Source organism: Ostrinia nubilalis, chromosome 12 (assembly GCF_963855985.1).
Source record: "Ostrinia nubilalis chromosome 12, ilOstNubi1.1, whole genome shotgun sequence".
Lineage (NCBI taxonomy): Eukaryota > Metazoa > Arthropoda > Insecta > Lepidoptera > Crambidae > Ostrinia > Ostrinia nubilalis.
Window position 1 is genome coordinate 14,050,350 of NC_087099.1, and position 15,309 is coordinate 14,065,658.

The following is a 15,309-nucleotide window of genomic DNA, read 5'->3' on the forward strand; positions in this document are numbered from 1 at the left end:
TAAGTTTGGGACTTGGAAAGCTTGGGTATGTGGAGAAACAAAAGCTCAGTGAGCTTCGGAGCTTTTGAATTGAGTTTAGGAAAAGATGACGTCTTTACCATTAGGGTTTTTATAGAAATATGTATTAAGCAACTAGCTTACATAAAGAACTTATTTTTATAAAAAGAATTAACTGATTTTAAAACAAATGTATGAATTTTAAAGACCAACAATAGTATTTAGCATGAATTAATTTCAAATGTAAAAATATACTGCCGATTGCAAAAATGACGTCAAGCTACGAGTACATACAATACACTTTTCAAGTAGATAAATTTTAATATCAAAATAATTTTTAGTTTGCGTTCTGTACTCATTATAAATGTGGAAACTTTGATGATTTCTGTCCTATTTTTTGTGTGAATCTGTGTATGAAAATTGTTTGTTTCCCAAACATTGACAAAAAAGAAGATATTAATGGAAAGGTTGACTTCGAATGTTTTTAACTATGCAGTCGTAACGTAATCTTCTAATGCCAAGGTTGCCTCAAATAACATCCCACACGTAGAAAAATAATAACGCGCTAAAATCACAGTAAAAAGATTCTTAAAACAAAAAGGTTTCATGTCATTTCTATACAATCCTAACTCTACCATCCCGCCCAACTTTGGCGGACCACTCGCGGCAGAGATTGCGACTCGCGCGACAGAGACGGCTGCGAATTCTCTATATCTATCTCTCTCACACCCAAACTTGGTTAGGGCTGTCACGCAGATGTTAAAAGTTTGAAATGTTTATGAAAACAGTCCCATAATGTTCCTAACACATTGTCATGTCTGATACATAAAATATTTTTAATTAAAGGCGACAAAAAAAGATAATCGTAAAGTTGTATGTACTTCACAATACGCCATAATATTTTATTATATTTGAATGCACTGCCCACGATGTTCACTGTACTTTTCCTTGTTCTTATTTAGCATTAAATCTCTCCCTAAGTCGCTTAATAACTCGGAGCTTTTCCTCTTCAATTCTTCATGACAATAAAGTATTATTGTTTTCCTTCTTATAGCACAGAACTTACTATAATGCAATGTGTAAGCTCCTGTAATTTTTTTTCATCATAAAATAAAATTTTCAAACTCTTTATTTGCTTATAAATAGGTAGAGTTAGTAGTAGGTAGATCATCAAGGTAAATACAGTTAAAAATTGAATGTCAAGTTGGAGGCTGTATATTTTCGACTGTCATTTTTATAATTTTTAAATAGCCTTGCTGCACAATTATTCAAAATTAGCCCACAATGGGCAGCACAGAGCCGCGGCGTTATGGGAATCCTTTGATGAGGCCTTTGTCCATCAGTGGACATCATTTGGCTGAAATAAAGTCGACACAATATATTCTACAATCGATAAATGCCATCTTGCTTAAGTGAAGCAGAAAATCGAACTCACAGGGTTGAATAGAGTTCTGTGATTGGTTCGGTGTCACCCTGTGCGTCAACGTGCACTGGGAGACCTCATAGTAATGTTTGTGAACACGGGCGTAAGCCTGGTGTTGTCAGCCCTACATCAGTAGCTCTCAATCAAATAATTGAAGGTGCAATCAGTTGATTGTGTGTTTTCAGTAGTTTATTGCGAGGAAGCCCTCAAAGCCTTTTAATTACTGCTCATACGCACACGCATCGGCTTATCACGCGGCTCTACCTGTATCTGTACAAGAACATATTTTAATAATAGTCACTTTAAATATGAACACCTAAATGCAGTACTTACCTAAGTTTAGTACGTCCTTAACATAAATCCAATGAAAGAAGATACATGTACTAATTTTAAAAAACCGGCCAAGTGCGAGTCGGACTCGCGCACCGAGGGTTCCGTACAAACCTGCAAGGTTTACAAAGTTCGTTCATTACGACAATCGAGTCATAACTATGGTATTTTTATTGCAAAATGAAATTCATAACATTACAATGGGGAAAGATGGAGGAGCATAAATTTAAGACAAAGATCTCTTTATCGTTTGTCATTGCTGTAACTAAAATTATGTTTACAATCACAATTTTTTTGGTGGTATAACTACTACTAATTTTAAGCTTTTCGGAATTTTTCTGTTACCTGTGCTGTAAGCTATTGCTTCTTACCAAATTTCGAGATTCTATGTCAACGGGAAGTGGTCTTTAGGTTTTAATTCCCTTGCGTGTAGTTGCGAGTTTCAAAATATGCGGTATCAATGGTTGTACTTTTGCGTTTTGCGTTTTTGCGTTGACTTAGAATTTTTTTTTTCACGGGTTAAAGGCAATTAGATCTAAGTATTTGATATGAATTTCAACTTGATAGCTCTACGCGTTCATGAGGAAAAAAGTAATAAGTTTATATTTATTAAAAAATATATATTTTGTAATGTAACTAAAAATTTAAGGTTTTCGGAATTTTTCCTTTATGTGTGCTATTAAAACGTTGCTTCATGCCAAATTTCAAGATTCTAGGTCGACTGGAAGTACCCTTTAGGTTTTGATTCCCTTGCGAGTACTTGCGAGTTTCAAAATATGCAGCTTAAATTGCTGTTTCTTTTGATTGCGTTGACATAGAAGTTTGATTTTGTTACAGCTTAAAGGTATTATAGACCTGAGTATTTGGTATGAATTTCAATTTAATACCTCTACGCGTTTATGAGGAAATGGGTAGTAAGTTTAAAATTATTAAAAAAATATATATTATGTGATGTAACTAAAAATTTATGGTTTTCGTAATTTTTCCTTTATCTATGCTATAAGACGTTGCTTCGTACCAAATTTCAAGATTCTGAGTTCACGGGAAGCACCCTGTAGGTTTTGATTCCCTTGCAAGTGTCGAAAATTTGCGGCAAAACGGCTGTATCTTTTGATTGCGTTGGCTTAGAAGTTTGATTTTTTCACAGCTTCAAGGGACAGTAGACCTGAGTAATTGATATAAATTTCAGCTTCATACCTCCACGCGTTCCTGAGAAAAAGGGTCTTGACAGACGGACGGACGGACAACAAAGTGATCCTATAAGGGTTTCGTTTTTTCCTTTTGAGGTACGGAACCCTAAAAATGAGAATTTCAATGTGAAACCTAAATAGGTACCTAATTCAAATTCAGTATAGCATGTCGCACACATTTTTCACACCTTTCGTTCTTTTCAGTTATTGTATTGTTTGTACTTTACGAAGATTAGTCAAACTGTCTGAGAAAGTTTTGTTATTTTAGGGTATTAATCCATCGTAATAATTTACCATATTAATGGTGTGTACACAATAATATTTATGATAATAATACACACGTGTCTTTATAATAATACACATCACTTTGCTATTACAGCCTGTTTATCCTCAAGTCAAAAATAATATTGTTCAGGTTCCAATATTAAAACAAACTTTTCTCAGAAGATTTCTAATTATATGACATGTAACAGGAAATCTAAATATAAATATCTCAAAGGTGACTGACTTACTGACTGACATAGTGATCTATCAACGCACAGCCCAAACCACTGGACGGATCGGGCTGATTTGGCATGCAGGTAGATGTTATGACGTAGGCATCCGCTATGAAAGGATTTTACGAAACTCCAACCCTGAGGGGGTAAAACGTACGTAAAAAATATTATTGTATTATAAATAATGTGACATTCATTACGTCACAGAGCTACTTATATTGTCGAATGCTAAGTGCACCCACTCTACCACTAGGCGTTACCGCGGTCTAAGAACAGACAACGCCATCTCTCGACAATAAGGTAAAGTGATTCTCATCTGGTCATAAATAAGGATTTCGTCAAATTATCCTTACAAATTAACTAACAACTGTTCCAAAATTGAGTAGAGGACGCCTCATTTATCAATCTGAGTTAGCTGTATGGACGTAGCCATGGGCTCAGGGTATAATAACCCTCTTACTAATAAATGTTACAAACTTGTTGAACCCCTTTTTAAAATAATATTTCCATACTAAACGTCAGTGGCGGCGTAACATGGGTTGGCACCCGGGGCGATCCACCCCCCCCGTCATAAGTCCTAAGGCCCCCCTGGTACCCCTACCGATTCGAAGATTGAAAGACAATCGTACCACCCCCCCCCCCCCCCCCCCCGTATCAGGACATAGACCGCAGATTCAGATCCGGGACCGCAGAGAACAATGTTCAACGAGTGTGTAAGTTTTATTAGTAAGGGGGTGTGTAATTAGGAAATTATACCCACGGTCTTACGCCGGTAATTTTTTTCATAAAAAAAGGTTACACCCTATTATGACCGATTGTTTTGATCGTTTTTTTGTGTCGCCTGTCGAGTGTGAACTTTCTTACGTATTTATGTAAGTATTGAAGCTAAGTACCTATAGAAAAAATATTTTTTTAGGTTTGGTTAGGTACCTTAAAGATCAGAGCCAGGGTGGGGCGCTTGCCCCACTCTGCCCCATCCTGCCCCACCACTACAATCTGTAGTCAGATTCAACATTCATTAGTAAATCTTCGTGATAACCCTCGTATATTAATTTCATTCTCTTTAAATCCAGATTATTATCTCAGCCCGGTCAGTGCCACCCGCACACTTCCAACACAATTCAACTAATTCGTTTTATGAATGAAACGTAGTAAACAGGAGTAATTTTATTAAGACCAGCTCAGAACTGGCGTGACTATAACGCGACGTGAGTGTGACATACATTCCAATATCTAAGGGATGTGGCACCACAAGTCTTGAGAAACTTTTGAAGTTGTCAAAGCACTGTAGAGTTTACAGGACGTCTTTTGTAGGTTGTATTATTCTAAGTCCACCGATGAAATTACCATTGATTTCAAATCAAATTACAACCGAATAATTATACCTACATTGCAATTAAACTAAAATAAGTCAGCATGAACAATACACAGTACAAAAATGTGTAAGTATGTATCTTTTATGAGTTAATCAATAACAGGTTACTTGCCAGCTGTGAAACTTTTATTAGTTACCATTTGCATAAATTACAAGAAAAGCAATGAAAACGAAAATTTTGGCTGGACTGGACCAAATTAACTATTTCTATTAGGTGTCCATTACAAACTAATTAGTATCATACTAATCGTAATGGACTTAATAATTTCATTTTCATGGAGCAATTCTCTGACTTGTACAGTAGTGTCTTCCCAAAAGGGCAACTACGCCAATTACATAGTTGGGAGACTAGAGAAATGGAATAACTTATTTTACCATTATCGTTTAGATAATTTTAAATGAATATTGTGCTAGCCAAAGCTAAGTTAATACCTTCGTGCTTTAGACATCTTCATTTCGGCTAATTGTAGTCCACTGCTGGACATGCCTGTCCAAGATGCCCCAAAAAGCTGTTCAGTTCAGGATTTCAGTTTCTACTGCTATTTTCATACAGCCAGCTACTTACCTGCTATATTCTTGACGTCCATCAGACTCTAGAAATAAATCACAGAGTTTTGTTTTGAACCATTTGAGAACTTATTATGTCATACTGGTTATTTCCTGATAATGTTTAAATGTTACCACTTTAGTCAAGTTAATGCAGTTTTTCCTTACAGTTTTAGGATATGTAACAACATACTCGTACATCTGTATTTTGGCGCAATGCCGAATCACAGTTTAAAATGTTACAAAATAAGATACAAAGATACAAAATGCTTCACATTTTGCTGAATTAGCGCTCTTAAAGATATAATTTGAAATGTAATCGGCCATTGCGTTGAACATTCACTCTAACGGCTGAATTTCCGAATTCATTTCTGTATCTAAAAGTGTCTCGGGAACTTTCGTCGAACAATTATCATGCATTACGCGGGGGAGCCCTGTAAATATTAGCACCGAAACCAAATGCTTTGTGGATGTTGAAGTTTGTGCTGAATTTGTCCGCTACATGATTTCCATTTTCCATTTTCTGTTCCATTACAGTCCCAGGTGACTTCGCGCTAGTTTTACGCTTAAGCAAAGTTTATAATTATCAATGTGGGCAGACATGCAATGGTAACACAAATCATTTAGCTCTTTGCCGACTAAGTGGGTAGATACAAGATACAATGTTATCTATTTGAAAAGAACTACATAAAAAAGTCATAACCATTTGGAAATCAAGAAAGGGACAGAAATCCATTAACTTTTACTCGCACTTGATTATTGCATAAATATTTACGTCATTGTACTTACCCTTTAGAAATGGAATTTGTCCTTTAAAAAGAAACTAATGGAAATTCAAGGAAGGAGCAAGAAAAGAAAGCCTTTACACTTTTCGTGTTTTAAGATTTAATATAATATCTGGTAGATAAAAACTACTGGGTCTTTTTGACTTATTCATAACCTTAATCTAGGACAGCACCGATCAAAATATTTTAACGCCAAAAATGGTCAAAGTTCTCGGTCTGATCCTAAAGGTTAACGCTTATTGTACCTGTCTATAACTGTCATAATCATCACTATTCAATGACGTCTCCGAGTTCCTCCCAGCATTGCTCCTCCGGGCTTTGACCATCTCCAACAGATCGACTTTCTGCATCGTCACTCTAACCAGGTCTTTCAAGATCTTCCTAATATCTGCGTCCTGTGATATCAGGCTTTTGATCTTCTCTTTCGTGAACCCCAGACTCTTTCTCGCTCCGAAAGGCAGTTGCAAGCCCATTTCTTCCATCGTGGGTTTGATCTTCTTCTTTCTACCCCTCATTATTTGTGGTTGGGCTGGGAGTGAGGACTGTCTGGAGATGGGTTGTATCGGCTGCAAATTCTGCTGTAGTGGCTCCATCTGGCGACTGAGATACGACTGCTGGCTGCCGCAGTCGTCTCCACAGCTCATGCTGCAGCACATCTTCGGGAATGGGCATGGATCTGGTTTCCTGACTGGTGTCGGCTGTATTTCTGATCTGAGGTTTGGCACTGGAGAGGATTCCTTTGGTTTGTGGTTGCAGTCTTTGTAGTACAGAAGGTTCTCGATGCTCTCATCTGAGTCTGAATCGTGTTTTCTCGAAGAAACTAGCACGGTATGTAGGTTGACTGCTACCTGGAAACAAAATTAATGATTCAAATATTGCTCGAATGTTTACGGTAGTTATAAAAGGTAAGTTAGCCAGTTCCTCTGTGGTTGAGGATTCTGGGTGAAGCTCGCTTCCACCTCCGGCCTGATCATCACTTTCCATCAGGTGAGATGCAGGCCAAGAGCTTCTTCATTGTGGATAAAATAGTTTTATGATTTGGATATAAGGACCAAGCTAACAAAATACTTACCAATCCTGTCTCCAATCTGGCTCTACCTTACCGTCTAGATCCCTCCCGGGATATTAAAAACAAACATTTGAACATGTCACTCACCAGGAGCAAGAGTCTCATTATTTCCCGGCCCATGCGCCGCTCGTAAAAACGCGTGCGTTATCGCGCTCGCGCTAGGAAGTAGTCGCCAAACATGTTTAAAAATAGGCCCCAAACAATAGCACCTATCACGGTGTGGGGTAGGGCCATAGTAGAAGCGAGCAGCTGATACACTACCAGTTAAAAAAATGACACTTTGGAAAAATAACTAAAAAAGGCTTTTGTGTTTTAGATAAACATATTTCCTTTAATCAAGCCATAAGCGTAATGGTAAGTAAAACTTTATAACCAAACTCCATCATCGGGTCATTTACTGCAAGAACATGACCCTCTCTAATTTAAGAGAGAGATTTGGCCTACAGTCCCGGCGATAATCAGACGGGTTTGGGAAACCTGCTGTTCGCGAATTCGTCCTTTAGTCATCATCATTCATGTGAACAGTAGGAGTGACCATTCCACTTTGCCGAAATCACACGTCAAACCAAAATTTAACATTATAAATACACAAGACAAGTGATTTTCCGCGATTTTCACGTCCATCCCATAATAAGAGTCACTCTTATTAACACTTACTTAATGAATTTGAAATTGAAATCCTGAATTTACCTGAGTAAATAAAAAACAATAATAATACACTGTTTTGCAGCGCTCCAAAATAGAAGAGGTGGATGTAATAAACTAGATAGTAACAACACTTCATAAAGCTCGTATCAGTGTAAACACTTGGGATTTAATCATTTACTGATAACTAGCTTATTTAAACGTAAGCCTATATTAGCCTGTTCTATGAAGTACATTTCACTTGTTTATTCCTAGTTACAACATGTTATACACTAGATACATAGAGGAAAGTAAATAAATTGGGTGAAAATCCCCTACTTGTACGGGTATGTACTTATTACACTTGGCCCCAGTGAGATTCGAACTAGCGTACCGGACGAACCCTAACTAGCGTAGCTTTGTGCGTGAGCTAGTCGTTGTCGTCGTGCTGGACAAAGGCCTCGTGACCTAGTACCAGTGCCTAAAAATACGTTGTAATTTTATATAAAAGCTAGGTACTCGTACTTTAACTTTATCACTGTAAAAATCTGAACATCTTCATTATCAAACGGTTAGAGTAGGACTCTGTAAAAAAATAATTTCATTTACTTTTTAATAATTGCCTACTTTCAAAACTAATTTCAAGTCGAAAGGACATTGGGAACTTTAATATGAGAAAATGCCCCACGGCGGACAAAGATGAAACGTATTTTATTTCAAAGCTTTATACTTGTAGGTATATTCACTTAAAGCGCTATATTGTGAGATATGGGAATTCTGAGATATGACGAGTCTAAGTTGAAAATATATTTGTCTAAAATGATTTGATATTTTTACATGTTATGTTGTTTGGCATTGCAGAGTAACCAATAAAAGTAAATAAAATAATAAAAATAAATAAAAATATAAATAAAATAACATAAATAAATAAAATATTATAAATACTTAAATTAATATTAGACAACATCTCATATATTACTCCAACCCAAAATAAGTAGCTAAGGCATTTGTGTTATGGAAATCGGGAACGACGAACCACAACACACCCAAACCAGAGACAATGTGAAAAGATCGTTTTCTATATTGTCCCGGCCAGGAATCGAACCCGGGACCTCAGGATTGGCCCGGCACACCTTGAAAACCGGTGTGTGCGCCTCTCCGCCACGGAGGTCGTCAAAAATGTTACCTAAATGTAAAATAAAATAAAATATTAAAACTTCATTTTCTCAATATTCCCATTTAAGAGAGAAAAAAAAATGCACGGAAATTCATTGGATATTAGTATGTATCATCTGTGATAGGTTTCGTTTGTGTCCGCTACTTTTCGAAAAGTGGGGCATAAAGTTCCCAATGTCATTTCTTTATTTGCTTAATTCCAGACAGTTTCCATGATAGTAGGTACATAAAATGTTCCAGTTTTATTCATGTTTTAATTTGTACAAGCCATAAAAAAATTTTCATTACCCTATTTGTGTTCTTTTCAGCCCGACTGAAATCAATTGAAACCAAAACATTGTTATGTTACAATCATGCATTATTTCAATTTGTTTCTAATTCTAAGCATTGAATGAGTGAACCCTTCCAATTCAACCGCCTACACAGTAATATTCTAAATGCGATCCATATTTAATACTTAGGAATAGAAATTGTAAATATGTTACACCCACGGGAAAAGCTTATTTAAGCATTAAAGCCATTGTTGAATACTGAATGGCTTTCTTTAGATTTATTAACATTAATTAGTAAAAGAACGATTTAGAATCTTTTTATGGAATGATTGTTTGTAGAATAATTAATTTAACTAGTGGGCTAATCCAGACTTAGGTACTCGTTTGACTCTACATTTAGATAAAACGAAGTAATAATTCCTCTCTGACTTATTATCTGTTATATTATACCTATGTAATTTATTTACCTATCTTTAGAACTGGCATCACATTAATACAGTAAAATGATAAATCACTATTAAGTCTATAAAAAAAGTTGACTCGATCAAAATGTATGTACGAGTATATCTGGAGTCTACGCTTTTGTTTTCGTCGATCATACGTAATAATCAATGGATTGCACCGTTGCGTTTTTGGTATTATTAACGAGATCATTGTAACACTAATCCAAAATGGTTAAAAGAAAAGAAATAAATTCACCCTAAACGAATAATTTACATTGTATACTAAAGTAGCTACTGAATTCGTTTTGCCACAACATGCTCCAATTTGTATTATTAGACGCAATACATCAAGCATTTGATAAAATTAACATCGGCACATCACCACGTCAGTATTTGACGCGTTTTTCATTTTCAGAAACCATTCGCTGGGTGCTTCACACTCGCACTTTGTGCGGCACAAAACGTTTTTATCGATATTTATTTTTTATGCAAGACAAGGCAGGTATTTGACCGCAATCGCACCTATTGAATTACCTAAATGAACGGACCTTGGGGACCGAATGCTAAATTATTGTTTCGGACCATTTCCCCTAAATTAATTAAAATTTCGGAAAATCTAAATGCTGGCTCTTTCCTTGCACAAAGGCTTAGTATTGCCATTCAGCGAGGAAATGCAGCCAGCATCCTCGCCTCTTTGCCTCACGGACACACTTTTATTTTTGAGTAAAATAAGTTTATATTTTTATTTTGTGTAGAGTTAAGTTTGCCTTAGTTTAAAAAAAATTAATCTGTTTATTGTAAATAAAAGCGTACAATGAACGTAATTAAACTAATAGGCACCATTATTTGTGTTAAGATTTTCATTCCTAAGAGTACTTGTACTTTGATTTCAGCCAGTCTTTAAGCCTAGGCGCAGACCACCGATTTTTAGTTGGCCGATAGTTGGGCCCGATTTTAATTTGTATGAAGAATCGGCCAAATCAAATCGGTGTAATATGCACACTTCCATACATGCCCAATTGCCCATACTGATCAACTACCCAATTAAACTATCGGCCGACGAAAAATCGATGGTTTGCACCTAGGCTTAAAATAACTTTGCAGATTTTGGGTTTCCGATATCTACAGAAATGTCGACCCTTCGACAACACTAATATCAGACATCGTGCTTTACCTGAGTAATTTGATGGTTCGGAGAATACATTTTCGGTAAAACATTATTGTTGCAAATACCTGCAAACATGTGTAACAATAACTTTTACCCCCTTATTAATAAAATTGCACCTTAGTTGAACTCTGGCTTTTTGTCATTTAGTATGGAAATGTCATTCTAATCCAAGGTTCATCCTAGTGTAACTTTTTATTAATAAGAGAGTTAAATTGTAACTCACTCACCAGGTTTCTTAAGTGATTACTTCTCTTAAATATTGTGTTATAAATAACGCAATAAATTGCGTTTTTATCTCTACTTAGGTTTCTTATTTGACTGCTGAAAGCGTTGCAGTGTGAAATGTATTCCCTGGCCTTTATTTAACATAAAGTTTATTTAAAACAAAAGCTTTGAAATGAAACGTCAAACAAAATGCAACGATACTGCTCATAATTTTAACCAAAGACCTCTATGTATACTACTAGACAGGTTTTGCGGCACTGAGAATTTGCTCAGCAAGTTATGGACAAAAATAACCACAACTCATTGGCCATACAAGCGAGTAGACAGCATCATCAAACTTACTCTCTTATGTCTCTACTCTATTTTCTTAGGTCTATTCTTGCTTTCGCCCTGCAAGCAAGAATGTTGAGGCCACCATTTTTATTATAGACCACTCTAGTAGTATTCATAGAAGTCTTTGTTTTAACCCAATGAAACCATCTTTAGAAATGACAATTTATTACAAATTGTTTATTTGTTTCCTTGCCATTTGTTGCTTAGCCATCTTCCTCGCGTAGTTCACCCTTTTGAGCTTATCCATATAGTAATCCAGATTGGGTAGAACTGCCGAGTACTTTTTGGCTTTCTTTTCCTTGTGGTCCTGGCAGTACTGGTACCACCAGGGTAGGACTAAGTAGAGCCGGCCTGGGTCTAAGTTCAGTTGGGCACAGAGTTCGCTGTTGGGGATCCTGAATTTGGGGACGTCTCGGGATCTCAAATTGGGGGGGAGGCGAAGATCTGCTAAGTTTCGGCCTTCTCTAGCTGTGGTCAGGGAGCGCCTCATCGAGCCGTAGGCTGGTAGGCTCGTCACAAGAACGATGGATAGAAACTGAAATTAATACATTGAGTTAATGGGAATCCTGACAAATAGGAGACAATGAGATAGAGCTTAGATTATTACAAACATATACATATATTATTATTATTTATTCCTCAAATAAAAATAATTCTTACGAACAAAAACTTCATATCTTCAAAACTGAGAATGCAAAGTAACACTAATAGCTAGTATATTGATAAGAATGTTTAATGTCCCAGAAATATAAAGTGCAAATTAATATTTTTTATGGTTATAACAATTTATAGCCTCTAATAATTGAAACAATACAAATGCTTACACCCATATTATCATGCATTCGCAATATTTTTATTTTATATTTTTCACAGTGGCATTTTATTACTTCTACTACTTTTACGCGAAATTGAGCAAACTTTTTTTTTGTTTACAAAATTATCTTGCTTGACATCGAAATCGAGCTATCTACATTGTACCCATACAGTGCCGGACAATGTAACTGTCCTTTTACCAACAATGTAATCAACGAGAGCTCTACCAATGTGGCCACTGCATCGCTTACTTTTTACAACCAAATTGCTTTAGTTAAATTAGTCAACTTTCCGGGCCCCAGGCGTTACACTTTGCTTGTAAAAAGTGTCGTCCCTTATTTAAACATGTCTAGACATTTTTTTACTTAAGGAAAGCACTTAGCAGTAATTTCCGTTAAATTAACCTTAACGAGACACGCCTTTGAATGACAGTTTTGAAGCAAATAAAAAAAAATGTAGGAACCATTCGCTTCGACATTTTATCCCTCGTTATTGCATTCTCATTCTAATGCATTTTTTTTAATTGAAACTTGAAATTATGCGCCATGATCAAAACATGATCGACGAATAGTAATTAACTATTTCATTTCAATATTATTAGTTTACCGATTTTTACCTAAGTATAAAACATTTTAAGTTATAAGATTTTAAAGAACTTTCTCTAAATAAACAGGCACTAAATTCCATGTTCATTCAATAAAACAATTCTTTTTCATTCTCTACTGGAAAACGCTTTTGCATTGTAGTTGTAGTGGGTTATTTTTTTGCTCGCAAGTGTTACTATCTAGGCTAGGAAATAACTTACTTGCGGTTCGCTGACGCCCCTTTACCCGACTGCGCATCAATGTGGGTTATGTCTTTTGTTCTCATTAGCATCCATTATTATAATGAGAGACCATTGATACAGCTCTATGACTCACTCTGAATAAATAGTCGCATTGTTGTAAAGCCTAGGAAAGCGTGAAGCACTGGTTGCACGAGATCTAGACTTTTGTGTTGGAAATTGGATTAAAAATATGCAAAATTTCAGAAAACAAAGTTTATCTTATTTAAAAAAAGACCAAAAGTCGATCTAGTGTACGTGCTAGCCTCTGAAAAAGTACCTACTCTACAGATTTTTATTTTTTGATGAAAGGGACTGAAATCTTTTCTACGATCTTAGAAAGAAAGAAATGTTTATTTGGCACCAAATCATGTGATACTCATTAACTCTTTCAATAATTTATCTGTGGAATATGATAAGGCTATTACTGTTTTATTTTTTAAGTTCACATGTGCTTTTGTTTCCTTGAAAAAACAACAGACATAACTTACACCTAACTCTAAAACTTAATAATAAAAGCTGTTGGCACCGAATTGGTCTCTACTCAATAAAGCACAGTAGAGCTCGCTATGGCCACTTATATTCCACGGAGTCCATTTGTAGAGATAGGGAATGAGGAATTTATGCACAATGTAACTTAAAAAAGGTCCTTTATTGTCAACCAAAAACATAAACTGGATAGTAATAATAGTACAAAGGATAAATGAGCGGGTATGCGTACACGGGTGGTGGTACACAGCAAGGTTTTTCGGTTTTCTCTTCGCTACTGCTGCTGTCTTTCTTAGTTGTCTTGTCATCATCTGTATCTGACTCACCAAAGGCTTTCCAGCACAATATCATCAATAGTAAACACCGAGTTACATCTGTAAATTACAAAATGTATAAACAAAATTTGTAAAATACCACATTATTTAGCTTGATTGGTTATATGCTATTTTCTGCACAATGAACATAATGTTTATAAATAAATAAATTATTTAGGTATTTACTTTTTAAACCCATTTTCCCCAGATTTTTGATGTACTTAATGTTAACGGACTCAATGCATTATTACAATAAAACACTTAAATAAAATAGCCACGTAAATATCGTCTGTTCAACAGAATAATAACATTGTATTTTTACGTTCTTATCAAATTTCTTGGGCGTCCATTAAACAATAAATTACCTGTTGAGTAATGGGCTTTTAGCATCAATTAATTACCAATACTAAGCCCCTATTTTCCTAGCGTTAAATGAAAAAGAAATTGATTTTCCGATCAAGCTTTGAGTGAAAATACTTAGGTACCTATTTTAATTAAGTCAGTAAATATTAGCATCATCGTACGGGACTATTCCCACCTCTCTTTCCCACCGCTACAACTCCTGTGTTGCCAGTATCTACAGTTTGACCGCCAATAAAAACCCAATCAGTGAAGGTCAAGTTTGTCCCGGGAGAAAGTTAGGCTGTCATTGAACCTGCAACGAAATTCATTAGAAGAACATAGGAGGAGCTGGAAGTTAATTTTGCATCATGGTATATTTGAAATTAAATAATAGCAGTGCAAAAATCATAGTTCAATAAAAATGACATTTTCGTAGCACATATGCCTTCGTATACTCGTATTAGGTAAATAAATAGGCACCTAGGTGTACATATAGGTACTGAACGTGGAACTATTTAGTAAATTAACTTTTAAATGAATTAATTTGTACGATTTGTAATGTATTGTATCAAATAAACCTTTATTCATTTGAAAAGCTGCGTAGGTAGAGTATGACTAGTCTTGCCATTTCTTAACAAAAACCAAGAATCGAACGATGAATGTATGAAAGCTAAATCCAATTATAAATTCTAGCTTTATTTTTTAGCAATTCATTGAGTAAATGTGTGTAGAGTGATAGTTATTTATCATAATACTTCAATAAAAAAAACACATTTTATTCATACTAAGAAATTATAGAGCATAATGTTAAATTAAAATTCACATTTCATCATTAAACTTTGCATAGACTCCTTACATCATAACTCATAAACGACTTACTTTTGGCATCTAGGTACCTACTTATCATGGAAAATAATATTCCATGAAAGGTAGATGCATAATTGCATACACTTGATTTTTTTGCGAAAGAATGGAACCTTTGCCGAATGCCACAGGTTGTGTGGTCTGTGGCCGAATGCAACCACTGAATTTGAAAATGAGACTTCCCTAACAACCTATCTCATAAACAGCTATC

At 35.6% G+C, this 15,309-nt stretch overlaps 1 protein-coding gene and 1 long non-coding RNA gene across 2 annotated transcripts; both read right to left on the bottom strand.

Annotated features, from left to right (window-relative positions):
• Positions 1-6,285: 6,285 nt before the first annotated feature.
• Positions 6,286-7,371, bottom strand: LOC135076576 (uncharacterized). The gene is made up of 2 exons (XM_063971010.1): positions 7,300-7,371; positions 6,286-6,991 (listed from the first exon to the last, which is right to left on the bottom strand). The coding sequence occupies exons 1-2, from the start codon at positions 7,330-7,332 to the stop codon at positions 6,380-6,382; spliced, it is 645 nt and encodes a 214-aa protein (XP_063827080.1). The 5' UTR covers positions 7,333-7,371; the 3' UTR covers positions 6,286-6,379.
• A 6,351-nt stretch (positions 7,372-13,722) lies between these two features.
• LOC135076577 (uncharacterized) lies at positions 13,723-14,241 on the bottom strand. The gene is made up of 2 exons (XR_010258311.1): positions 14,079-14,241; positions 13,723-13,952 (listed from the first exon to the last, which is right to left on the bottom strand). It is a non-coding gene; the product is annotated as an uncharacterized LOC135076577 (long non-coding RNA).
• Positions 14,242-15,309: the final 1,068 nt, after the last annotated feature.

What these genes read in the sequence shown, in the direction of transcription:
- LOC135076576 (XM_063971010.1), bottom strand. Translation starts at nt 7,332, where the DNA reads ATGGGCCGGGAAATAATGAGACTCTTGCTCCTG. An exon ending in TAATGAGACTCTTGCTCCTG is followed by an intron (nt 6,992 to 7,299) that starts GTGAGTGACATG and finishes TTTTGTTTCCAG; the next exon opens with GTAGCAGTCAACCTACATAC.